Here is a 26,855-nt window from a genome sequence, read left to right on the forward strand (position 1 = left end):
GTAGTTTTATTTTCTTCTGTTTATGTATAGTACATGATTTTTTAAGCTACAGCAAGTACCCCAACTTCATTTTTGATGGCTAACACCAAAATGAAAGGCTGCTTTTAAAACAACCTAACAAACCAGCATTATTTCTCTTTTCGAAACTATCAGACTGTTAAATTTAGCAAATAAAGAGTTGGAAATCATCAAAAAATAAAAACCTGAAGTCTGACCAGAACTGTTTTTGTCAGTTGAGTAGAAGCAAGAAGAATATTGGCCATTTGGGCTTTTTCTTGGCCTGTGTGTTCATCTTTGAGTCCTGTCCTAAAACTGTATAACAAAATGCTCTCTATTTATATTTCTATGCTGAAGCTTCTGCTTAATTTAAAACAGCCTGCAATCTGTATCTATTTAGCAGAATGCTTAATTTCATGGCCAGCTTTAAGCACTTGCTGAATTCCTGATATGGTGTTACAAACAGAATCATAAACAGCCACAACATTTCACTTAGGCATTGCTTTCAGAGTGGCTGAATTTTCCTTGTAAGTGTATAAAAAAATTAAAAGATCATTGTTAGAAATAAGGACACCATAGCTTGGTACTAGGAGGAAAATAAATCTGTATCTGAACCACTCTCCATGCCAAGTCCATGTTATCTCCTTTTCACAGCTGTAAACTGAATAACAGAACTGTGCCTGCTCATTTGCATAGATGGCAGAAATGGTAGATACCGAGGAAGAATGCACATTTTTCATTTAGCGTTTTCATTTAGCATACTGAACCTGGCCTTTTTGTGTGAAATACAACTGACTTGTATTGCAATATTGACCTACAAACAAAGTTGACATTATAAATTGTTTTCTTTTGTGCAGAGTTCATGCAGAAAATAGCAGATGTGGTGTCCTATATTCGCAGAGAAGTGCAGAAAAAGAAAGGTATTTCCATGTTCAAATGAAGCTAATAGATTTTTATGCAGCACTGCTGATGTCTGGGAGTAATAATATGTGAGTACAGCTGGAAGCCACTGGTTAGAAAAACTGATCTCACACTGGCATCTGTAAGACACATTGTTGGCAATCTTATGTGTGTTTACATGACAAAAGATTAATAGCTTTTGTGCTAAGAGACAGCCAAATTAAAAGCCTCAGGAGAAACAGTGGCAGTGGAAAAAATTCTGTTCGTTCTAATTTAAATTGGAATAAGTGGTGCTAGAAGAGGTTCCCTACTGCTTAGGTTTAGCATTTCTTTAGAACTGCAATCACTCATAATTTATCTGAGTTAGGATTTAGGGGTTTTCTCAAACACTTTGGTTTGGGCACCACAGTACAAAAAAGACTGGATGAAGTTCAGCACATTTCCATGAAAGTTGTTACAGTCTTAGTACATGACATAAAAAGTTGGTGTGAGAAAATACTGTTTGTTCAGCCTGAGGAAAAGGAAATGAGGGATTTTACTATTGCTTTAGCTATCCAGTGAAAGGTTACAGAGAAGATACAAAGGACACAGTTTGCATTGACAGCAATTCTGGGTATATATTAGGAAATAAATACTTTCACAGTGAAGGTAGTCAGATATTGGGACAAGTTGCCCAGAGAAGATATGGAATTTCCATTTTTGGGTATATTCAGACCTTAGCTGATATGACTCTAGACAACATAATCCAACTTTGAAGTCGGTTCTCCGTGAACTTGGCTCTATGCTGAGCAGGAGGTTGGATTAGAGGACTTCTAGAATCCCTTCCAATCTAAATGACTCTGTGATACTTTTACTCACAATAAATAGTAAATTATCCCAGATTTAGAATTGCAACATATTTTTGAAATAAATTAAATTTGATATTTTATGTTGGCATTGTGCTTTCAGGTGGCAAACCAGGCAATCTGCAACAAACAGCTTTACTTGCTATGGCGTTCTGTAATGAGGGACTGTATGCAGCTGGACATGTAAGGCATCCTTTATGCTTTTAACTTACTCTTAGTGTGTGAAAATCTACATTCAAATGGAATATATTTGCAGAGTTCACTGCAAAGACAGGAGTTAGGAAAAAGTGAAGGGCTGAAGGACTAGAAAGTTCTTCTCTGGTGTTGACTATATTATATTACTTTGTTAAGGCTTGACACAGGGGAGCAGAGTGTGAAAATATTCCATTTTTGTACTCAAAGAAGCAGTAAGAGAGGACAATCCTAGTTTTATCTGACAACAGAAAAGAAGGATGGATGAAAAATAAGAAAGGAGAGGAAATGGACAATAGAATTGCCAAATTATTTTGTGCAAAATCCAATCTGACAATGCCATTGTACATTCCTGCTTAAGTGGGGGACAGATTCTTACAAAGTCTCAAAAACAAAAATATGAAATCTAAAGCATTATCTAATGAGAAAGTCTGTTGTTACCAAACATGGACTGCCTGTAAGAATTGTATTAAAGAACACTTTAATGTTCAACAGATTTATTATCTCAGTTTAGGGTTCTTTTGATTTAAACATACTAAAGACAAATGTCACCATTGGTGATGGGATGCAGTTAAACTGCTGCTCTAGTGATTTTCAGAAGATCTTGCAGTTCAGTTTGCCAGATAGTATGTGACATAGACCTCATGTGTGTTTGTACTTTTCTGCACAGGAAGGCATTTTAATCTTTTATCACATCAAAGGTCTGCAGTATGAGATAAAAATCTGTGCTGAAATCTCACAGCCCATATCCAGCCTCATATTTTCTCCTGATTACACCAGTCTGCTGCTTGTCACTGACCAGGTACAACATTTGAGATAACAGCACTACATAATGGGATATTCCTCAGATTCTATATGATTATGCTGATACTATTTGTACAAAATGTTTAATGTAATCATGCAACAAATGATATCAGAGCTGAACATAATCCATTCTGTGTTTTTACTGCAAATTGGAAAGACTTTTAATGAAGCACAGAACAATTATCTACTACAGATGGTGGAATATAAAGTACCTAATGTTGATATTTCCCATCAGAAATCCTTGTGTGTGTACAGTTGAGTACATATTTAGGGTCTCTCATGTGTCCAAGTCATGGATCTACTGTGAATGAATTCCGGGCTTGATGTGTGCCTGCACAGGGAGAAAAGTATAGCTTGGGTGGATCAGATCTACTGTGACTCTGCAGTAGAATTGCTCTCTATACAGACATGAAGTTTTGTGTTGGTGTAGAATATTTATTCATTTGTGCAGTAACATGAAATTGGGTGTCTTTAAATTCTTTTATTAAAACAATTTTGAGAAACAAAACTTCTTGAAAATATGATTAGTTGGAGCACTCTAAAAGGAACTAATATCATCTTCAGCCAGGGTAAATTAATATAATCCACTAAACTCAGATGAACCCTACTGGGCGATTTTTACCTCAGATCAGAGTCAAATACAAAAGCTCAAAGAGTGAAGCTCAGAAAGATGGGGGTTTGTTTTTGAAGTCTCCAGAAGCTTCTAATGAAAAATTTCATAGTCCGGTGATGGATTATTTCTCTTTATTTGTCAGGGGACAGTCTATAGTTACAGACCTGCCCATAGTGGAGAAGCTGTCAAACTCTTGGACACATCCAGCAGTTGTTTTCTAGCAGCTGATTTTCTTACTCCAGGGAACAACTACTGTGTGGTAAGAAATTTTATTATTTGTAATATAGAAGTGTCTCTTTTCAGGTAACCAGTGTGTTGCTAAGGCACAAAATGAAAAGCCTTGCAGAAGTCAGGGTTGTTCTGATATTTGTTACAGTTATGTAACATCTCATTTAAGAAGTAATTGGCATTCATTCAGCTATAGTCTATAAAAAGGTCAGAACTTGCCTTGGAATGCAGGCTGGATAATTTATGTTGTATTGGTTCTGCTGCTGATTTTTGTGACTTAGATAGTTCAGGAAGATAGCTGAGCAAAAGATGGATTCAGTTCAGAGAACTGATGTTGTCCAACAATTGCTACTGATCTTTTCAGCCCTCTGCACAGATTGGAACATCCTGAGAGATACCTCTGTGCTGGGTCCAGGGACAAAGAAAGTCTCATGCACCCATCCATTCTTAGAAATTCCTTGCTTTCCATTGTCTTTTACTCCTGCAGGACATGTGTTTTAGCTACCAGTTCATTTACAGGCCATGAATTCTCCAGGCAGCCAACCTAAAAAACCTGGGATAATCTATTAATTTGGTTGAATCTCTTTGTTCTCCATTAGCATGGGAATACTAAATTTTACCTGGGTATGAGTAGTGTGAATGTTAAGTGATCTCTAGCCTTACCTCTTGTAAACCTTACTACTTGTAATTGTGCAATTACAAAATTACATGGATAAAGGAAGAACTCAAGTATTATTTTGATCTCCATCATTTTTCATGTGAGAAAATAAGACCTCTCCTCAAGGCCTTTCCTATGCAAATGAAATTATAAGCAGGTTTTTCTTTTGCTGGCAGAATATGGGGAATGCTAATATTGATCACGCTAACAAATTTTGCCCTGAATTGTCTCATTCTGCTTAAAGCTGCAGGAATGAACAAAAATTATTGAAAGTGTTCCTTAATCAGATGTACCTTGCAGAACCTGGATTTAATGAAAAGCTAAATAATCCCAGTTGAAACTAGTACCCCTTAATCTGCTATGCTCAGTGATTAGTTGAATCTATATTCTATAGGAGATCACTAATCACTTCCAGACTATTTGGTTATTTCATCCTCTTTTGACTCTGTTTTTCTCTGTTCAACAGTCTGTAACAATTACAGGTGAAGTACAAATTTGGTCCCTGGAAGATGGAACTTTCCTCAGCAAGCTAAACCTTGGTATTGAGGTACATATAACCAGGAGATTATATCCTGATAGTTAAAATTTTCTATATTTTTCTATTGATAGTGTAATATTCCACAGATTTTGATTGATCAGTGTTGAGGAAAGCTCAGTAATGTCTTTGAGCACCCCATGGATGAAATTTAAAGATTATCTTTCAGAATGTTTCCTTGAGCTAATCCTGTCATGTGTTTATCTTGACTACTAAGCAGAGGAAACATTTCAGCCAAATGTCCTCATGATGCATCTTTAAGCACATCTTTGTAAAAAATATCTAAATTTTTATGGTATTCCTTTTTTATTCTTCTTAATGAGTAACAGAAAAGTTTCAAAAGTATAAAAGCTAAATGCCTTGACTGATAATGAAAAACAGGTTTTAAGAATTGAGTTGATAAAAGTTTCAAACTGTTTGTGCTTTGTCCTGATTTAAGATGTATTCAAACCCTGAAATCTGACACAATAAAGAAAAAAATCCCTTTCTACAACAGCTGTAAACACAACAGTGCACTCAATGTTTTATTTAGGTGAAACTTCTTTCACTTAAAATCTGGAGAGTGGATACAATGGTTGTTTTTTCTCTGGAAAGAACACAATTAACTTTTGATAGATAAAATTTCAATTATGTCTCTAAATACTTTCTTTGTTAAAAACATGGGGTTTTTAATAAACCACTTGGGTTTTTCTCTTCAGATTTTAGGGACTTTTAAATAGCAAAGGAAATTGCATACTAACAAATACCATAATATATAAAAATATGTTGAACTGTTAAGTATCTTCTGCTTCTCAACTAGGCAACTTCTATGGCTTGCTGTCCCTCCTCCAACAGTGTTGCTGTAGGGACCCAAATAGGTCAAATTTGTTTCCTTGATGTTACCAAAGCTGAAGATCCACGGGTTGTTCACAGAACTTTTCTTTCCAAACTTCCAGTGCTGTCTTTGCAGTAAGTATGTAGTAGAGTAGAGATATTGTCAATTTATTGTTTGAGCAATTATATTAGTTAAACAAAAAAAAATTGTCATTTTTATTCTACAAATAAAAAATTTAAATATTTTAACAGCTTCTACATTTTTTCAGTATCTTCTGGATTGCTTGCAAGAGGTAGTAGCAGGATTCATATGAGAGAAATGTAGTAAATCTGTATTTTAAGAAGGTTTAACTGAACATAAAAGATACTGATATATAAGGTAGTTTCTGAAGAATCACCATATGCAGTAATTATGAACAATTCCATGCATCTGACTTTAGAGGTTTATTTCTCACTGAATATAAATTTAAGCTTTTGTGAAGTTAAGTTTAAGCTTTTTGGTGATCTCTTTCTATATGGTGGATTTTTGTTACTGTTGCTAATTACTCATTTACTTAAAGTCCTGGAGATTACCAGTCCTCTTGTAAATAGCTCTAGTGATCTAAAAGGCTTTTTTTTGTTTGGTTGGAATTTTTTGTTGGTTGGGTTTTCTCCCACCCCCAGTTATTGAAAAATCTGAGTGTTTTACTCTACTTTGCAAAAGATAGAATGGACTTTGAACTATTAAACTTTTATATAAATCTGCCTGTTACTTGAGACTCAGATGTATCCCTTTTCACAGCTGCCTAAGACAGTACGTTAAAAATAGAAAGCAACTTGTTCCAAATTAAATCAATGCAAAGGTGTGTTTTTTCAAAATAATATCAGGATCTGTGTAATAGTTTTATTTCTAAAAAAGTGGATGTAGAAGAAATTCTGACTTAACAAAGTTGTTAATGCAGACTGCTGTGGACTATGATCAGCTTGAGATTTATCACCCACTCAATTAGGAACTACACTCATAGCACTGGGCTTTATGTCTGGCCCTAAACCTGTAAACCTAGAAGCTGAAATTTATGTTTATGCACTCAGTCAAGTCAGCCAGTTATGAGAGTGAAATTATTTGACTCTTTTTATGGACTGTATTGAATTGATTTCTACTTGGATTTGCATTTTACCTAGTTATGATCAGAGTGGCCAGTTCCTCATTGCAAGAGCTACAGAAGGACACATCTTTATTCTAGATGCTCGTCCATCAAAATTATTCCAAGTTCTGGGATATATAGGTAATACATGTAACAACATTAATTACATTTTCTTTTCTCTATTTTCTGTATTTTAAGTATACTTAAAGTCAGTGAGGCTAAGCCATTCATCTTCATTCTACTGATTTTTTTGGAGGACGAAACATATTCTTCCCACCTGTTTTGTAAGGGCCAGAGTCCCTCTTGGGGTTTTTTGTTTTGGAGGGTCTGGTTGATTTGTTTTGGTTTTTTGCTTTTTTTTTCCCTTTGTAATTTTAGTTAGCAAATGTACCAATATTACCTTTCTTTCAGAGTGTGTATAGGTCACAGGGAAAAGAATTGATTAGATGACAAACTGATCACAGCTCTAGCACTAAAGTAATAGTGATGACAAAGAACTAAATAACTTTGTGAGAATTTGGACTAAAAAACTGTAGGTTATGATCATTGTGTGAAATCTCCTGTTACAAATTTCTGCCACAGACATCTTTAAAATGGGGATGGCTGAAATTGTCAGCTTTGCTGTTTGATAGTAAGGAATAAAATATGATTTTAATATGATAATGAATTGTGAATTTATCTTTCCAAAAATCATATTCTTACAGATAATATCTGTGTGTATCAATATTCACCATAATTATAAGTATAAAGGACGATATTTTATCAGTTTAATTGTTTTCACAAACAGCATTATATCTGCTTAAATAACTTTTGTAATTTGCCTGATCGTATTCTCATTGTCTGGAGGGTTTGTGCTTTATGTGGCAGTTATCAGCAAATGGGCTCAAAGTTGCTACAATTCAAGCTGGATGGAAATTCAGATTTGATTATTTAATATAATAATAATGTGCTGGTGCTTAGGGATTCCCAGCACCCAGTGCCTCAAGTGGAGTTGAGTGCATGCAGGACTCCTGAGCTGTGCTCAGAAAAGGGATATCGTTTTGTGCCACAGGATATCTTAGTAAAAACAATGTTACCATGCTGCAGTAACAGTTTCCATTGATGTTCCTTACCTGCTTCAGTAGTGGCAGACGAAGTGCTCCATCTTTCTGTGCTTTCTGACTTAAAGAACGACTTAGTTGAAGTGATGGTACTTCTTAATGTAGCAGAGGTCCAACAAGCAAGACTGGAAATTTTTCATCTGTCTTCAGCAATCATAACAGGTAAAAATTGAAAGATATACTAATATTTTCTAAGGCAATAAGCCTAATGTCGGATTTGCAAGTTACTTACATTTAATTTTTAGGAGGCCTTGCATTTTACAAACTTTTCTAAAACCGGTTTTATAGTTTTAAACAAAGTGAGTATTTTCTTTAAATATTCACTAATGTTGGACTTATTTTTGTGCCTATTTTTAGGTACATAAAATGGGGGTTTATTTTCAAAGCTGATGAAGAGCTACAGTTATTGTCTTCATTTCAATTTTATATCAGGTGCCTTGCCAGTCTTAATTTCAGGTGCCTCCTCAGAGCTCGAATTAGGGAACTAAAAAGAATAACATGCCCTTTTGAAGATGTGAACTGCGGTGTTTTAACCAATACCACCCAGCCTGTGTGTTCCTCATGACAGAGATTCCTAAAACAAGTTCTAGATGGAGGCAGTGGTGACATGAACCTGCATGCAAGCTAATTGGCACTGCTGACATAATACTCAAGAAGCAGAGTAAATTAGTGTGTGCAAATAGTCCCATCAATGTGGTTAAGCTGTTTCTAGTACTTCTTTAGAGCCAGTAGAGCTAAAGCTCTGCTTCACAGCAATGTGCTGCATCAGCACAGCTCACTGAGTTGGTGTTACATCTATCTTAATTTCCCTGAAAACTGACATTGTGCTCACTCCTTGCTGAGAATCATTTTCATAATTACATGATAGACAAAGCACCTGTATTAGTGGTAGTCATGCCTCTTCCTCCCTTTTTTTTGTCAATCTTTTAGATAATGATAAGTATGTGAATGAACAAGGAATGTTTAATGCTAGTGACCTGAAAAAAGAGCAATATGATCTGGATTGCCCTTTGAGCTCAGCAGTCAGACTGAAGGATAACATTGTATATGGCTACTGCACCTCTGCACCTTTCATCTGTAAATACCACCTCTCTGAAGAGGTAATTCTCTGAAGTTGCATTATTTTGGGTTGTGGTTAAATACCAGCAAAAAAAAATGAAATGAAATTAACATAGAGGAGTATTGTCTTAAAGAAATCCTCTCTCCACTAAAAATACCTACTCCATACATACTCATCAACTTTCAATATCCTAGCACTTGCTCAGAAACCTGGCAAAAACAATGTCCTTGTTCTATTATGTTGGTTCTTAAAATCCACACAGCTTGCAGGCACTTTGCAAGTGGATTCTGTGCTGGAGCTGTGGGTTTGTGCAGTCTGCTGAGTACCTTGGACATGCAGCTCCTGAAGGGACTGAGCCAACGTCAGCCCAGGACTCTCGGATGCAAACCCAGCCCAGCCTCACAATGAAGCAGTGGGGGCTTCAGGAAGCCACTGTCCCTGCCTGCTGAGGAACTGCAGCTCTCTGCAGCTCATAGGTCTCCCACAGTTTAAGAGTCAAGGCAGGTAAAAAGGTGAATTCTAAAGGTCACAATTCCTCCTTAACATGTCCCATCCTTTCTGAGGTTCCAAGAAATTCCAGGCTCAAACTGAACCTAGACCTTTTTGCAGAAATGAGAAGCAAATCAGCAGCACAGCAATGGCACTACTTCCTCAGCTCAGTAATCCAACAACAGTTTAAACTGCAATGCATGTGGTAACCCACAAACCCCTCATTAATTTTCTCAAAATGGCATAGATATCATCTGAACTGCTCCTAACCTTTTGCTTGTTTGGCAGAATAAGTTGGAAGATCCATCAGTATTTTCATCAGAAAAAAAAATTCCTAGCAAACAGTTTGGATCAGGTTTGCTCTGTTTATCACCCAGCAGCCAATGGCTGGCAGCAGCAGCCAAGGATGGTGTTTTGTTTATCTACAATACTTCTACTCTGGTAGGTGGGCATCTGGGCAAAGGCTTTGTTTGATTTACATGAGAAAAAAGTGTGAAAATTACTTTCTTTAACTGTAAATTCCTCACTTGTATGTGAGGTGTTCGAGAAAAAATTATGTTGAAAACTGGCATACCATTATACAAGACTATTGTTTTTATCATGAGTGTGTATACAATAATACAAACCACTTCCTTCCTTCTTCAGTAAATCTTAGCATACTACATTTTGCTACTGTTCTTACCTCCTGCAAAATCAATATGCTACAAGCTTGTCTTCATATGTAGTCAAACCTTTAAAACTTAAAACCCCTAGTATTTTATGTACTTTGTATTGCCATTTTGGATTGACTTTTATCTAAAAATAATAAAGAAAACCACATTAAAATGTTTTTACAATTTAAATAATAAAAATAATTTAAAGACATATTCCATTATAAAAATGTATTTGCTGATACTGCTTCTTTGACTTCTCTAGGATATACTTGCTCAAAAGCATTGTCAGTCATATCAAGGAGGGGGAATCAGATCCATGGTATTCTCCCTGGATGGCAAGTTCATCCTAGTTAACGGTGAAAATGATTGTGCCCTGGTGTGTCTGAAGTGGAAGTATGTATAAAGTGGCAGACTAATACTGATTGTGTCATTTCTTGTATCCTGATAGATTCATTTTTGCATCTACTTGTGATTCTAGATTCCCTTTTCAGTCTTAAAGGAAGAAGAAGAATTGGATAGAAATAAAATCATTCCTCTCATCTTTAGAGGCAGTCTGGCCTCTCTAGCTCAGGAAAAGTCTTACACTCTGGGTCTGATTGCAGCACAAGATAAGGGAATATCTTTGGAGAAGTATTGCCTGATACTTATCATTTTCAAATCAGCTCTGGAAAGGGCTCTCTGGGGATGCAATCTCCTGCAATACTATTTTAATTCAGCAATCAGGAGACATCCCAGCTTTAATGGGAATTCTACTGTGGCTATAGAGAGCTCTTAGCAGACATTAGGAGTAGGAGACACTTGAAAGTACAGCTTTTCTGTGGGAAAATAGATGTTCAGTTAGATGCATAGATTAAAGATGACTCTGTCAGAGCAGTATTTCTTATATGGGTAATACACCTTTCAGAATTTTTACTTCTGTGGAGATTTCACTTAATTATGCAGTTCTAGAACTCAAACAATTAAAAAAATACTGACTATGCATTTTTAAACAACTTAATAATTGTGTTATAAAGAATATTTAATACTTTGTCTTTTTCCATAATACACAAAAAATACATCAGTTTGCTTTCTGTTTACCAGGGAGATAAAGGAAACTGAAGTTGAGGAAGCTGCTCTTTACTGGCAATCTCTGCTTAATATACTGAAGAAGTCTACTTCAAATGAAAATTCTCTTTTAAAATCTATGGCAGAATGGAAGTTTGACCCAGAATCCACATCAAAATCACTTCCAGTAAAGAAATTTTATGGTTCTTTCTTTATTTTTATGGGGGAGAAAAAAGTTTGATTATTATCCTAAAATTGTACATGATAAAAATTGCCCTTAATACACTGATCCTTTTGTTAAAGTGAAAGAATACCCCTGAGGATAGGCTGAATAATGCTTAAATAGTAATTTGTAGAAGAGTACGATCAAAGAAATAGGATATTTATGAGAAGATGACATTCACATCTTCAGTTTCACTTGGTTACCTCAGCCACTGAAAACTCTGTGAAAGTCAGTTTCTCCTCATGTGAAGTTACATGTCCTTCCCACTGTGATGTTACTGCTATACATTTTGTGTTACTAATGTATGTTTTTCTATTGAAATCAATCAAAACAGAGATTACATAGATTAGTCCAGTCAATCATTTGAGTCAAAAGGCTTTGCATAATAGCAAGGGTTTGCAGGATTAGATCTGGGGACTGGTTAGGCAACAAAAATATAACACTCTAATTTGGTGGTGGTGGTGTTTCTAATGGGAGTCCACTTTTTCTTTCATTTCCATCTTTCTTTCACTCGCTCTCTGTTGCTGTTGGACACAAAACGAGTCACACAGACACAGCTCCAGGTGTGGTGAAGGAAGGAGAGAACTTTGTTTTTTCTCTCAGAATTTATAGGTTTCTGACCATGGCCAGGGATTGGATGGTCAGGATAACACCTTCCCAACCACACTGGCCATGAGAGATGTCCATCACAAGACGTGTATCAGAAAGAATGTATACATATCTATGTTTACAGTTAATGTCCTGGGAAAGTCTTTAGAAACTATGTCAACAAGATTGAAAAACTGAGTTTTCAGGGTGACAGCTCTCTGAGTACCTGAGCTAGATGTTTATAGCCTTAATACAAACATCAGAAGGCACCACTGAAATCTTTTAATGCACAGGTGACGGAAGAAGATGGAAACATCACAAATACTGATGACACGACATGGATGGGCCAGAAAATACAGAAGGTACTTTCACAGAACAAGTATTAATCAAAGCTAGAGTTGTCAGGGGTCATTACTTGGGGTACCAAAGTATTTGCTGTAAAGGGATCTAGTTTCGAAAGCTTTTCTCACATTTGGACCTCTCTATCCATTGCAATCTAGACTTTTAGGAATTCTAAACCAAGGTTATAAGTACATCAGAGAAGGTGCCTAGCACAGTAGGAGCTCTGAAAACCAAAACACCACTTCTACACAAGGAGTAAGCAAAAAAAAAGGAAAAAATAGCCTTTCAAATTCTCTTCTTTTAGAAACTTAAAAGATTTTCTTATACTAAATGTCAAAAAGTTGCACAAAAGATTATTACCAGAAACAAAGCAGGTTACTCAATGAAAAATGAAAATAATGAAAATTTTCAACAATGAAAAATCTAAGGATTGAAAAAATCTGGGAGTAGGCTGTATGCAGCTCAATGTGTCTATAAGCATTGCACTTGCAATTACGTCTTTCCTTAGTATTTTCTTTTTTTCAAGCTCTATTGCTGTACAACCAATTTACAGTGTGACCTGGCTATAAAATCTGTTTTCTCTTGTGCAATTCTGAGGATCATTCTATTGAATTAGGGCTGTGTCAGTTTCAGTTATTAACCCCTCTGGCATTTTATTTTCTGTACAGATAATGGTCCTTTTGATTGCTCCAGTATTTTTTTTTCTCTTGCCTTTTTTTTTTTTGCCTTTCAACAATGCATTTATTGTGTGTCAGGTTATGAGAGAAGACACTTGGAGGTTTGCTAACCAGAAGGAAGAGCTGCAAATGGGAATGAAAAAGCTGCGTGAAACTGTGAGTTTCTTACAAGGGTAATGGCTCAGCTTCCCCATTTTGTTTACAAGAACACTTATTTTATGGCTGTGAGCTCTAGTGCTCAGTTACATTTTTGTCATAAACTCTGAGCAGACAGGTATTAAAGAGATGTGTTTCTTCAGGGACCAGTGCTGAAACTGCCAGGAGCTACTGTCTGCTTCTCAGTTTCCTTTGCTCCAGATGGGTATTTTGTACCACCTTCATACCTGAACTATCTGTTCCCTCAGCAGGCTAATTTCTGCCTGTGTAACAACCTTCCATTATAGAAAAGACTGTCCTCTCCTTTTTCTTCTGCTTCTTCCTATAAGGCAGTTAAAAGTGCAGGTAATTAAAATTATTTTCTTTGATACCAAGTTCTATGGTTTTAAAAACAGCATTTCCTCTATTCACATTCAAATTAATTTTATTCCTTATATTTTAAAAAAAAAAAAAACAGATTCAGAAAATGATGCATGAAAATGAGCAGGTACCAGACATTGAGAAACTCGAGTACTGGGAGTTCAACCTGGATTTAGAAGAACAGGAACGAGTGCAAGCAGAGGCTGAAGAAGACGTGGCCAGGGTATGGCAGAATGGGGGATCATTTTAAAACTATCAATGGAAAGGAGAAAAATAAGTAAATAACTGAGGATTATCTCAAATTTGCTGTCCAATTCTGAGAAGCAGAAAAACAGAAAAGTATTTAAAGTCACTTTTTGAAGCAGGTGAAACTGCTGATGCAGACAAGGCAAGTTGGAGTATGATTTATGCTAGACGCTATAAATCTCACACTATGGCCTTGGGCATGTTGCTTAAGTCCTAGGATGCTTTTCTTCACATGGAAAATGATGCCTTCTATGCAGATAGTTTTTGGAGAAGATAGCAGTGATAGTCTAAGATGAGGAAATACTGGATAATTCATTTCATTTCTTAGTCTTTTTTCAGTAACTCAGTGGAAATTGTCCATATATTGTTACTTCGCACCACATCCTGTTCTTTTCTGTGTCTTGAAAGGCAAGAAGGGAGATTGAGATGGAGAATTTATTCCACTGCTATTTGCAGGATTTAATCAAATATGAGTGCTGGGATGTTATGTGTGTAAAAGGACGTGCAGTTAAGGTAATCTCTGCTTTCTAAGACATTTTCTGCACTAGTTTATTTATTCCTTAAGGTACAGAGGCAAAATGACACATTTTTGATTTGCTTATGGTGTGGGAAAAACTATTTCCCAAGGCTCAGGGAAATCTTTTATTCTGTTAATTTTGTCTGAGCCTGGTGAATTTTACCTTCTAAGGTGGAAAATAGTGCTGATAAACAGATAGGCAACTCTTTAATTCCTTGATCTGAGACAGTGTATTTACAGACTGTTGCTAAAAGGAGAAGTAAATACTATTTTTCTTTGTCAATACATATGACTTCTGCTACAGAGAACATAAAGGCAAAATTTAACCCTGATTTTGCCTACTTTAAATGGAGGGAGATGAGTCAAACTGATGATACTGGATTATCCCAAGGGTAGTGAAAGACCAAGTCATTTTACAAAAAAACCCAAAGCAAACTAGTTCTGGTTTAATTCTGTGGACAAGGATGGATAAAGAGACCGCACCTCTGGATTATTTTTTAAAACTGTATTAAATACATTGTATGTACTAATTGATCCTCCATTTTATTCCTGATTTTAAGCAGTCTGTAACTGTTTAGCATTCTGGTATTGAACAAATGAACTGATAGAAGCATTCTGAAAAACTTCTTACTTTGGGTTTTTTTATTAATTTGAGCAGTGCTTCCATGTGGATTGTCAAGTGAGTAATTATCCGCTGAAGGAACGTAGTAAAGAAGAGCTGGAAACTGTGAAGAAAGTTCTCCAGTTAAAGAAGACTGGGACAGCTGATCTTAAGGTACAGATCATGATCTTCTGTGCTGGCATCTTATCACTTCTTTATCTAGTTACATTCCTAAGGCCTATTTTCTTGCTGTAGAAGTTGGCCAAAAAAAAAAGAATTTAAAAACATAAATAAAGGTAAAACATTGTTAAAAAAAGTACTAATCTTAGATAATCACAGAATAGCTGAGGTTAGACGAGCCCTTTGGAAGTTATCTGTTCCTGCATTCCTGGAGCATTTACTCAGGGCTGTGTCCAGTGGGCCTTGGAATATCTCCATGGTGAATGAATCCATAAACTTTCTGGGCTACCTTTTCTCATTTTTGATAACCCTCGCAGGAAAAAGAGCCCCCCAAGCCTTCTCCTTCCCAAGGGTAAACAATTCCAGTTCTTTCAGTCTGTCCTCACATATAAAATGTTTAAAATCTTTCCTGGTGTTAGTGGCCTATCACTGAACTTAATTCAGTATTCCCAGTGTTGTACTGGGGAGCCTAAAAATGGATCCAATATTCCAGATATAATCATTTCAACTGATATTATTTTGATTACTGAGCTTAATTGAAGAATATAAACTCTAGAGTTTTTTTCTTTGTGTGCCACTGGATTGTGTACAAACTTAACACAGTTGCTATGTTTCTGATATGCAGGCTCAGGAGACAAATCTTGAGGTTGACTCTGAGACTGCTCTATCTGAGGAAGAAGGAGAGAAGGCAGCAGAAGTGGATGATGATGGTGCACCTCACTGCCTAAGTGGAAGCCTGAGCTCTCAGTATGGTGGGGACACATCTGTCCTATACCATCAATGTGACTTACACACCAAGGAGCAGAAACTCAATCAGATAATATTACTGAAGGTAATATCTTCTGAAATCTCTCTTACTGCAGTGACACTCTTGAATCTGTTGGTTTTTACAGCAGTCACAGCCACTGTGACTATTTTGGACATTCTGACACTAAACAATGGAGAGTTGCACCAGTCTCTGAGTAACTGAGACAAAAGCTGATAAATACACATAGTGCTGTGGATTTGCCAGCTTGGGTTTGGAAGAACAAGATTTTATTAAATTGGTTATCCAATTTCAGGGTATCTGTATCCTTTTCATGGTGCATTTTAGTAAATTGACACAGTAAGAGAGACATATGCTTTGCCCTCTCTAAAGTTCTACTTTTCTTTGTTGAGATCAATACTTTATGCTAAAAGATTTTATCCTCTAAGAATACATGCTTTTTAAGAGGGTTATAAGGTCTGATGTTCTTAAAAAGTCAGTTTCCAATGTTTATTTGTTCAATAGGCACATTTTACTTACATATGACAGAGAATCACATGGAAGCTTATTGAAACTACAGGTTGCAACAGGAAAGTGTATAATTTGCTTTACCTCCCTGCACCTGTGATTTACAGTCTCTAGCTTTACAGGTCACATATTTTTATTTTGAAGCTCCTCCTTTCAGCTGAAGAGGGACAAAAAAAAGCAAATAGAGGACAGCCTAAATTTTTATCTAGCTTTGGCAGCAGCATGTTTCTTTCAGACTCTTTCTTAAATACCAAATGTGTAGAAGAAAATTAATAAAAATTTCTACGGAAAAAAAAGAAAAAAGAGATCATCTGCCTAAGTCCATTTAACAAAGCTTGAACTCTATGCTTAGGATTTTCACAAAAAGGGTTTACCAGTTTATCTCCTTGTCAGACACACAAATACGCACATTCATGATGCTGATGGCTTGAGGAGTAGTGTATAAACACAGGTGGATGTGACCTGAACAGTATTGCTGTTTCCTTTTTTGGTATTCCAGGACATCATTTACAAGGTGAAAACTGCTTTTAATGAGGAATTTGACGTAGTTGTACAAAAAAAGGAGCAGGAGATAGCACGAGTGAAAGAAAGAAACCTGAAGATCCAAGAAATCTTGGAACAGCTTGAACTTCAAGAGGAAGTGTGGGAGCCAGTCCTTACAGATGATGAGATGCCAGAGCGAGCGCTCACTGTTCAGGATTCAGAGGTGACTGAAAAGTGCATCTTTGTATTTCACCCATTCAAACCCAGCTCTCTAATTCTTCTCATTTCCAACATTGTGTTCAAGCAGATGTGTCTGTATGCTTAAAATCATCTTTTTGGTTCATTTTCTTCCCTTTCCTTCTTAAGGAGGAAAGCCTTAATAAGTCAATCTGAAGTGAAAAAATGTATACCAACTCAATTTATTGCTGTTAAAAGTTTCCAAAAGGCCCATAAATTAGATAGAAATTCTTTGTTCCTGACATTCAAATCGGGCTTTCAGAAATTGCTTCCATAGTTAAGGGTTTCTGTTTTCTCTGGGTGCCATTTTGAAACAAAGTAGTTTTAAACTAAAAATCTAAGTATTAAAACATACTTAGTAATGTACTTATAAATTCAATTACTTATATACAAAGAAACACCATAGTTCTTATGCAATATATTCCACTGATCTTATCTGCTCATGTAATCAAGCTTTTCCCATTTACCTTTGCTCTCTCACCAGTCCATGTTATCCCACTGTAAGAAAAGGCATATACAAAACACAACTAATATCAACAAAAGTGATAGTGGTTTATATTTTAGGTTATTTAAATGTAGTTTCTGTAGCTGTTCAAAAGGAGAATTTTCATCTTGAGGAATATTGTCATAGAGCACAGATACAGCAAGCATTGAGAATTTGTGTTACACCACTGTCATGGTTTAACCCCAGACAGCAACTATGCACCACACAGCTGCTCACTCACTGCCTCATCTCACCAGAGTGAGGGAAACAACTGGAAGGGTATAAGTGAGAAAACTTGTGGGTTGAGATTAGAACAGTTTCATAACTGGAATAAAATATAATAATAATGACAACAATGATAGTCATAATGTAATTAATGCAATTAAAACATAATCATAAATATAACTAACAGAAAAATAATAAAAATATAAGTAAATAAAACCCAAGAAAAACAACTGCTCACCACCAACACACCAATCCCCAGGCTGTGGGATGCACTGTACTCCAGCTAATTGGAAGAAAATTAACTCCATCCCAGCCAAAACCAGGACCACCATTTTTCCAAAGGGGTTTAGTCCCTGTGATCACATTTGGAGAAAAGAATCCTGATACGAACTTCATCTTCTGCCTTCAGATTAAAGCTGAGAAATACATGACTCAAGAGGAGAAGGAGCAAGCAGAATTGTTGGCAAGGCTTGAAATGGAAAGACGCCTTGCTGCTACGGTAATTAAAGATGTATCCCTTTTACAGGCCATTGTCTCTGTTTAGGCTTACTTAATTAATGCAGCACTGAAACATTCCAGTAATGTAGTATGGGAGAATAAATTTAAACTGGTAGGTAATGATGACATGTGTCTTTTCCTTCTTATTATTGTTTACAATCAGAATTACATAGGTCAGCTGTAGGGGGTAAAGATAGAGTCTTAGACTCACGGTTTTTAAACATGTGCTCAGGGGCAATTTAAAATATCATATCAGGTGGCTGGGAACTAGATACACGTCCAAATTCATGCTACTCCTCAATCAAGAGCTCTGGGCTTGATTGATTGTGTTTGTTGATTCAGCAGCCTCTGTTGTCCATTGTTCAGTCTAGAAGACTGTAATGCTTTCCTCTGGCTTTAAAATGCATCTGTAAAAAAAACTAAGATGGTTCTGGCCCCAAAATAGATGCACAATTACAGCTTCCATCATCATAGCTTGTCAGTTGGCCAGAAGTAACCTATGCCTGTGTTCTTTACAAAACTGCCAAAATGGTAGTTTTAGTAAATTATCTGGCATATGAGTATCTATTTACCAGAAAAAACTGAAACTTTTGGCTTGTTTCACACACATCCCCAAAATGCATCTACCTGCTAGTGACATGCTGAATAATCCAGAGGTGAACACTGTTATCATTCCCAAAACTTGCAATTGGTACTCTTCCTTCTGTACCTTCAAGTATTTTTTGTGGTTCTTCCCAGGACGATGAAAGACTTCGTGCTCTTGATGACATGATGGGTGGAGTGCTGGAAATCAGGAGGGAAGACATTTTGAAAATGGTGAGATGTGTTTCTGCCATGTCCTTTAGGAAACCTGTGGGCCCTTCTGGCAATGTGAAATGCAACCAGCAGATATCTCCAATCTTAGTGACAGAAGAAGGCTGAATTACTGTAGAATTGCATTATGACCAGATAGAGTCCATAAGAGACCATACACAAAAAAAAGACCACAATATCCTTACTGCCTGTGCACAAACAGAAAATGTGGTGTATCTTGTACTGATAGTAGTATTTGAATATCAAATTCTAGTGAATTTCTGTAAGCTAGTGAGTCTAGCACAATATATATACACTAAAATTACTGGTGCAAGTAACAGATCAGAGCAACAGAATATATATGTTACTTTGACTTAAGGCTTGTACCTTACTAAGAAATACCTTTTGTTAAATTTAGTGCATGCTGTAGTTTGTTAGTGTGCTGATGTAGACTTAATATTGCTTTTTAAGCATATTTTTTTCAATACTTCCAGGATATTCCTCCACCTTCTTTTATATCCAGACCTGAGGATCTTTGGACTGAAGAAGAAAAGAAAATATTTGAAGAATATGAGAAAAATGTCAAGGAACTGAATGAAGAAAAAGAAGACTATAGACAGGTAAATTAAAATGAGGAAAAGATGGGTTTGTTCACAGTGCTCATAACCAAAGCTTCCAATCTTTCTCAGATGCAACTTCTAAAAATGAATACTAATAAATAGGATAAAATAAGAATAAATTATCATCAAAGATCATATGGCATATTAAATAAATACTATCTTAGACAGAATTAGGCAATCTTCTCTCATAATAATTACTATGGGCAAAAACTATTAAAAGCTGTGATATCCTAAGTAAGTAACTTTCCTTCACAAATGTACCACTATTTCTAAAATGTGTTTCTCAAATTCGTTCTCAGAGTTGCTGATGCCATACACAAATAATACAATTATATTTATTCTTCAAAGTGGTATTGAAACAACATACATTTGTAGACTGGCAGAATTCTCTTTCCAAACAAGTAATTTCTGTGGCCTTTTGGCTGTATTATACAGTTCCATATTGTGCATTCTCCACCATCTCATATATATGGGCATATATATATCTCTATATATTGAGAGAGACATCAAAAATTATTTGTTCCTCCAGATGTAATATTGCTGCTCTTGTCCTTCCCTTCCCCAGTTTCTGAGAAATGAATGGAACAAACTTGAAGCTTCCATCAAGGAAACAACACAAAATTTTGATGAGATTGTCCGCAAACTCTTTGAAAAGAAAGTGAAATCAGAGATGGTCGTCTACCAGGTATTGCAAAAAGCATTAATTTTTCATCTCTGCCTCTGTGCAGAAGAAATATTAACTTTTTTTTTATTACAATCATTTCACAGGAAGAACTCAAGATAGCCAGTCTCATTTACACTTTACTGTTGGATGAAGAGTTGGACACCAGAGAAGCTGGACTTCATAAATTCCTTACAAAAAAGAAGAAAGAAAAAGTAGGTTATCATTTGGAAAGCTGTTGTTAGGAGTAATGCAATGTTTACAGTACAGTTTCATGTGAAGTTTGCTCTTTCCAAACCAAAATTTTGCTGTAAAGGACTTCCTGACAATTTACAGGGTCATTGTTGTTTTTTTTTGTACAGCTGACAAACATTACAAATACCTCTGTTTATCTTAATAGGTACTCAGCTAAGTTCACCTGGAGTTCTTTGGTAAAACTTCATCCATTCAGAAGGACATGCTGCTATTTTTTTGCTACATATAATATTCTTTAGTACCTGTTATCAAGCTGAAAGTACAGTAGTAGGTTTAGGTTTTAATGCAAGTCTCTTACTGTGGTAGTCTGCAGGTTGGTTCTGGCTTTTGGGACAATATTATCCCATTTGGCTACTTTTTCTCCATGGAGCTGTTCATGACTCCACAGATAATGTACTGCTGCCTCCACATGTCAGATCTCCTCCTCAGCCTGTGCAGAGCACTGTGTGTTGGGAGCTGCAGGGAGGGATTCCAATCAGGCATCTAACCCCCACCACTCAATTGGCTGGACTAGTTTTAAAGCCATCTGAGGCCAAGTGTATACCAGCGTACAATTTTCAATTTATTTTTTTTTCTTCATTTTCTAAGTGATCCCACTGGGACAACTTTTGGTCCCTGGAAACCATCAAATACAACAAAACTGTCTCCCCAGCAGAGTATTAACATTTAACAGCCTCTATAAAACATGATTTTAGTATCCTGACACATAGCAGAACTCTGCCATGACAATGGGGAAATGGCATTCTAAAGTTAAGAACTCTCCACTGAACAATATTTGAGATTTTTTGACTGGTCTTACTTGACACGACATGAAAGTAAAAGAAATCTCCATAGAAAAAAGGTATCAACGTGTGGTTACATTCAATGTTTCAAAAGGCTTGTAAGCATTTCTTCCACAAATCTGTTACATTCTTAAGCAGAGGGTTAGTTTAACTTCACAGCTCTTCATCATCTAGTACCTACAAGTGACCCCTGAAGAAGGCACTATATGGTTACTTAAAATAGCTCACAAGGTTATCTCTAGAAATAAGGTGTCAGGTTCATCACTGTATGTGAATAAACATTCTCTGCTCCTGCTGGCTGTTTCATTCCCAAAATCTTTTGGTTTTACTATAGGTCAAGGGTGCAAGGAAAGTCCTGACTACAAGATATGGTGTTGAGGCTTGCAAAGGGCCTTATAAAGACGCATTACATGAAGAGAAGGTGAGACTCTGGGAAACACAAGGAATTTCAGAAGTTAAAAGTTAATGTTGTATCTCCATAATGAGAAGAATGTAATTCTCTGTAAGCAAGAGTTCTGGCCAACTCACTGATCAATGAAATGAAGCACTAAAGGACAGTGTGTGCATAGAAGAGCTGATGAAACAGTGCAGATTCCTGTGATGTTTGGGAGCACTTGGAAAAGCACTGTATCCTGTATTTCTAAGATATGGACAGGTTGATGCTTTTTTTAAAAGTAATACTATGGTAACAAGAAGGCTTTCTTCCACAACCCCAGATACTGGAACATGGTTTTATGAAGCAGTTTCCTGATGTACCATCCAATCTCCTTGAGGAACTTTTTCAGCTTTACGAACATCGACCAGAGTAAGATCCCCTCCAATTCCAGTGTTTAAATACTAATATTTCTTGTGAGTCAAGAATGAGAATACTATTTATTCTAATAGTCTAAATTATATTGCCTGCTTTTTATTGGATAGTTAACAATAGCTAATTTCCCATCACACAAACAATTCCTATTTTGAATATACATTTCCTTATTCACAAAATCTATTTCAAATGCAATCTAAACAATCATCAGGTTCCAAGACAATATTCTTATTTTGTATAGTCTTATCCATTTGCTTTTTGCAAGAGATTGAGAGTATGAAACATTCTTAGGTTTTTGTGACCTTCTTCTGTGCAAAAGAAAATACAAAGTACATCCTGTCTGTGCTGTTTGTGTGCACTAGGACCCCAAGGACAGAAACTCTCCTTAACACAGCTAACCCGTATGTGACGGGATCACCTGAGGATTACCAAGGTGCACTTTCCCTTTTAATGAAAGCCATGGATGAACTGGATAGTCCTGAGCACAGGCCTAGTGGCTTAGACCAGTCTGTGTGGGAACGTTTTTGTCTAGCTAGACGAAATAAAAGGAAGACTGAGGAGCTGGTATGTAAAATTCTTTATTTTGCCCATATATTTCTTGATATTTTTGAGTCTTAAGCTTTAGTGGAGTTGTCACGTAGGGTCAAGCTAGTTGTGAAATAACAATGCAGGATACATAAACTCCATTGGCTTTTGAAAGTTTGTTCTGGCTACATTCAATTCAGAATGACAGGGAAACCTGTTCTCTAGTTCTAGCTGTAGTTCTTCAGAGGAAAACAGCATATTAATATGGATGGATTTGATCAGAATGTGGCCTTGATATGGTTTCATTAAAAAGAAAAGAATATAATTTTCCTTTTCTCTATCCATATGAAAAAAAACTATAAGGTATTTGATTCCCATTATCTGTTGAAGTCATCCTCTCCCATAAGCATTCTACACTTGCACCAATGCATTCCAGTATTTTTCTAGAATATAAAGAGCAATTCTTAACAAAAGGTGTTTCTGGAGATGTATTTGTTCATTATAAAAGCATGAATTAATAAATCTGAATTATCCAGAGACAGATGTACATGAAATTTGACCAAAAGAGAAGCATATGTGATTTCCCTTCACATGAATAAACTATGCATATATGAACAAATAATATCCAGAGCAGAGTATAAGGATTGTAACTTTTGTGTCTCATAAGCTGTACTGAGATTCTCAAAATACTGGGCTGCATATTTATATAGACAGATGTATTCTTAAGAACTTGTCTTCTCTGTCCTGGAGAGGCTTGCCCTGACATACTGACAAAGTTGAAGAAGTTGGGAATGTCACAATGTTGTTTGCCTAGGTGAAATGGAAGTCCCTAGCACTGTCAGAAATGCAGGCCTGTCTCCAGAGAAGAGTGGATGAAAATGAGAAGATGAGGTCAGAATTAGAGAACACTTTCCAAGAGCTCACTTGGTAATTTTGTGTCTTTTCCTATGTTCAGCTGACCTTTAAGACTCCACCAACACAGAACCAAAAGTTACAAACAAAATTATACAGCTCTGTTCTCCAGCACTCTTATATCTAGATTTCATTGCTGCTTGGACCTGCAATATTTCATTTTTTTCATCTACATAACATAATTTTCACATTCATTATCGTTCAAGAATAAATTCCAAAGTAAAATATACAGGAAAATGGGACCTGGCTGGAAGTCTCTTCTGTCTTCTTTTCAATTGATATTAAGATTTCTTTTCAGTAATAACATTTTCTCTCAGAACATCTGCTAGAGTATGTTAAACTGAATCCAGTGCTTGAAAACTTTATGTATACATATACCATAAGTTTCAGATTTTGTAGTCACTTTAGCAGCAAACAGAAGACAGAGTCAGTCAAAGAGTAAGCCCTACATGAACACACCACCTACCAGTAATAAATATAAACGCTGAGAATCATGGGAGAATTTATATAATCCTGTTAAAATCATTAAATGCTATTTTTGTTTTCTGCCATCTTAGGCTGAAGGAGGAGAAGACGAAGCTTCAGCAGAATTTAACTGTCCAGTTTTTGCTAAAACAAGGACAGGTGGAATTGGAAAGTACTCGGATTCCAGATTACAGTGATGCTATTCTCATTGATAGGAGTGTTGTTGAAGAACTGAATTGCTCTATTGCGGTAATTTACATTATCTGGAAGAAATTTAAGCTTTCTAAACAAATGTATTGTTCTTCAGGGGCTCAGCTTTTTTCTCCAGTTTGACATCTAGTTTCAGTTCATTACAACACACCAGCAGGCTCAGTTGTAATCTAGAAGCTATTAAGAATTCTCTGATGTCTCTTCTCATGATGTAAAGATTGCAGTGCAAACTGCTTTCTTGATGTTCAATCAATACAATTCAGATCAATGAAATGGTGACAGTCTTTAGACACACCATCACTTACACATACATTGTAACTAGAAAATGCTAATATCATGGGCACCAGTCCAAAAATTCCCTCGAAGCAAACTTACAGTCATGTTAAGAAGCATTTGAATAGTGGCTCCCATTAAATGTAAAAATTAATACAGTTTTTTATGTAAAGTGAAATTGGTGATGATACTTAAAACAGTTTTTCATAGCCTCGTGAAATGTTCTTTTTTTAGGCATTCTAGCTGTACAAAAATTATCTTTTACTGCTACTGCACAAAGCCTTCAGTAACATCTGCAAAATACCTTAAATAGAGCAAGCTTTATTATGGCATTTTAGCAAGCTGAAATGCCATTCCATTCTTATATAAGATGGAGGGAGAGGTTAGTTGTCACTTTCTTCATCTATTTCTATGATCTAAGGCTGTGACAAAGAGCATGAAAGAGAATGAACTTCCTTAAAAGATAACCATCTGGAGCAAAGTCTGGAACAAGACTGCAGTATAGCATGTGTAATTGACTAAAATTATGAGTTTGGAAACTTGCCCATCTTGTTGCAAACAATTATTCCATAATCTGTAAAGTGTGTTAATTAAGATTGATCTATTTTTTTTTAGGCTCAAGGAGAAAAAAAAATTACTGCCATGGTAGAATTTAAAGACTTCTCTAAAGGGATAATACAGCTTGAATGGGAACACAAGAAAATGAAAATGCAGATACAAGATCTGAAAGAGAAGGCTCGGGATATTGTAATACTACCTATTTCAAAAGATTGCCAGCTAGTGAGTTGCATTTTCTGATTTATATTTTAACTACAGAAAGTTATGCTGCCTATACCTGTAAGAAAGATTGTTTATATTTATACCTCATAAATCTCTTATTACCAGAGAAAAGTGACTCCTAATAGGTCAACAATTCAGCTTTCAAAGGGAAGTCTTACTCATGAGATTGAGCAGTGATGAAATTCTTTGGGATGTTACAGTCTAAATAAAGGCAAAATTAGCCATAACTCTTAGTGTTTCAAAATTTGCGTTGAATAAGGAATCAGGATTTTGCAGCCACAAGAAACAGATCTCTTAACTCGAGCAGAGTCCTTTTTAAGTGGAAGGTCTGAGGTGCCCCCATCTGGCATTGCACAGAAATACTGTAACTTTGCTCTCTACAGGGAGACTGAGCGTTCCTACGGGAGCCTCAGCGAGTCCCACCCTCTCACTGCCATTTGCTGGCCCAGCAGCAGAACAGGGAATTGTTTGTTTGCCATGCCCGGCAGGCAGGAGGGGGCAGCCGGCCAGCATGTCAGCACCTACATAGCTTTGAACAGGCCAGGAAGAAGAGGTAATGGTTATGGGACACAGCCAAGGATACCACTGGAAGAAGAAAGGAGGAAGAGGAAAGGTTGTAGGGAAAGCCTGAGGGTATTGCAGTATGGGATGTTGAAGACTGTCAGGAAATGTTGTAGTCTTATGGTGATGATGTAGGTGGCATAAGGGTTTGGAGTAAGGGATGTTGAAGGATGAGTAAGCTGGAGATACAGCAGTGGGGACAGCTATAAAGCACAGAGAAAAGGGCAAGTTTTGGACAGCAGGTAAGGATATTGCAATTCAATCAAAATATTAGAAGAAAATTCATAACATATGTTTTGCTTAATCTTCATTTGTTTTGCTGCTCCACAAAATGCTTGTTCTGAATCAGAGCCACAGGACTTTGATAACTAACACCAATCACCAGAACAGCTTTCCAAAGAGGTGATGTGACAACGCACTGAAAAATTATTGTGGCAAATTTATCACCAGTGTTGCCGTTAGCTCAGTTCATTAAACTGATGAGCAGAATTCTCACCCTTCAGAGAGCTAAACTGCATATAGTAAAGGCATTTACCAGTTTAATCAGAATTTGAATGCCCTGAGGGAATTGACTTATGTCACTTTTTGATTAGAAGTATGGGGTTAGGGGCAAAGACAAGGTAACAAATACCCCAACAACAGGAATGGAAAGAAAGATGGCTTAGATAAATGTGAGTGGGCAAGGACAGAGACCATTTCTAATAAGGGCTGTTAATGAAGCAGTGAGTGAATGAAAGAAGTTTAATCCTGTAGGCAAGGAACCCCTTCTGGGTCTTTCTTATTTCTCCTCCTCTAACTAGAACAGTCCACAGAATTCTGCCTGTCACTTTGGTGGGACAGAGCTCTGGAAGGATGAATCTACATCTACAGAAACCTGCCTACTGCCTCTTATAGTTCCATAAAACATTGTGGAGTTTACCATTTGTCATTTGATAAAGAGGTATTTTAGTAGCAGTGTCAGTAGCTCAAGGAAAAAAAAAATAATAAATTCTCTGATATGTCAATTACTATGCAGACAGAACAATAAAAGAAGTAAGAATGATTCAGAAGCTACTAGACAGAAAAT

The 26,855-nt window shown here is 36.4% G+C and overlaps 1 protein-coding gene across 2 annotated transcripts in view; it reads left to right on the forward strand.

The window, feature by feature from the left end:
- CFAP43 (cilia and flagella associated protein 43) overlaps window positions 1-26,855 on the forward strand; it is a 42,127-nt gene that overhangs the window by 12,829 nt on the left and 2,443 nt on the right. The window contains exons 7-36 of one of the 2 annotated variants that reach the window (XM_023929816.2): window positions 855-917; window positions 1,846-1,925; window positions 2,605-2,736; window positions 3,494-3,610; window positions 4,704-4,784; window positions 5,572-5,720; window positions 6,747-6,850; window positions 7,831-7,971; window positions 8,740-8,909; window positions 9,647-9,799; window positions 10,274-10,404; window positions 11,092-11,242; window positions 12,160-12,228; window positions 12,964-13,041; window positions 13,499-13,624; window positions 14,056-14,160; window positions 14,823-14,939; window positions 15,571-15,777; window positions 16,718-16,924; window positions 18,057-18,146; window positions 18,884-18,961; window positions 19,432-19,557; window positions 20,123-20,242; window positions 20,326-20,433; window positions 21,590-21,676; window positions 21,972-22,060; window positions 22,426-22,627; window positions 23,403-23,515; window positions 24,058-24,214; window positions 25,064-25,228. In XM_023929816.2, coding sequence (XP_023785584.2) covers window positions 855-917; window positions 1,846-1,925; window positions 2,605-2,736; window positions 3,494-3,610; window positions 4,704-4,784; window positions 5,572-5,720; window positions 6,747-6,850; window positions 7,831-7,971; window positions 8,740-8,909; window positions 9,647-9,799; window positions 10,274-10,404; window positions 11,092-11,242; window positions 12,160-12,228; window positions 12,964-13,041; window positions 13,499-13,624; window positions 14,056-14,160; window positions 14,823-14,939; window positions 15,571-15,777; window positions 16,718-16,924; window positions 18,057-18,146; window positions 18,884-18,961; window positions 19,432-19,557; window positions 20,123-20,242; window positions 20,326-20,433; window positions 21,590-21,676; window positions 21,972-22,060; window positions 22,426-22,627; window positions 23,403-23,515; window positions 24,058-24,214; window positions 25,064-25,228 — 3,716 coding nt within the window. The remainder of the gene's footprint in view (window positions 1-854; window positions 918-1,845; window positions 1,926-2,604; window positions 2,737-3,493; window positions 3,611-4,703; window positions 4,785-5,571; window positions 5,721-6,746; window positions 6,851-7,830; window positions 7,972-8,739; window positions 8,910-9,646; window positions 9,800-10,273; window positions 10,405-11,091; window positions 11,243-12,159; window positions 12,229-12,963; window positions 13,042-13,498; window positions 13,625-14,055; window positions 14,161-14,822; window positions 14,940-15,570; window positions 15,778-16,717; window positions 16,925-18,056; window positions 18,147-18,883; window positions 18,962-19,431; window positions 19,558-20,122; window positions 20,243-20,325; window positions 20,434-21,589; window positions 21,677-21,971; window positions 22,061-22,425; window positions 22,628-23,402; window positions 23,516-24,057; window positions 24,215-25,063; window positions 25,229-26,855) is intronic. The other variant, XM_086899406.1, reaches the window with a different exon arrangement.

Source organism: Cyanistes caeruleus, chromosome 8 (genome assembly GCF_971803275.1).
Source record: "Cyanistes caeruleus chromosome 8, bCyaCae1.hap1.1, whole genome shotgun sequence".
Taxonomy (NCBI): Eukaryota; Metazoa; Chordata; class Aves; order Passeriformes; family Paridae; genus Cyanistes; species Cyanistes caeruleus.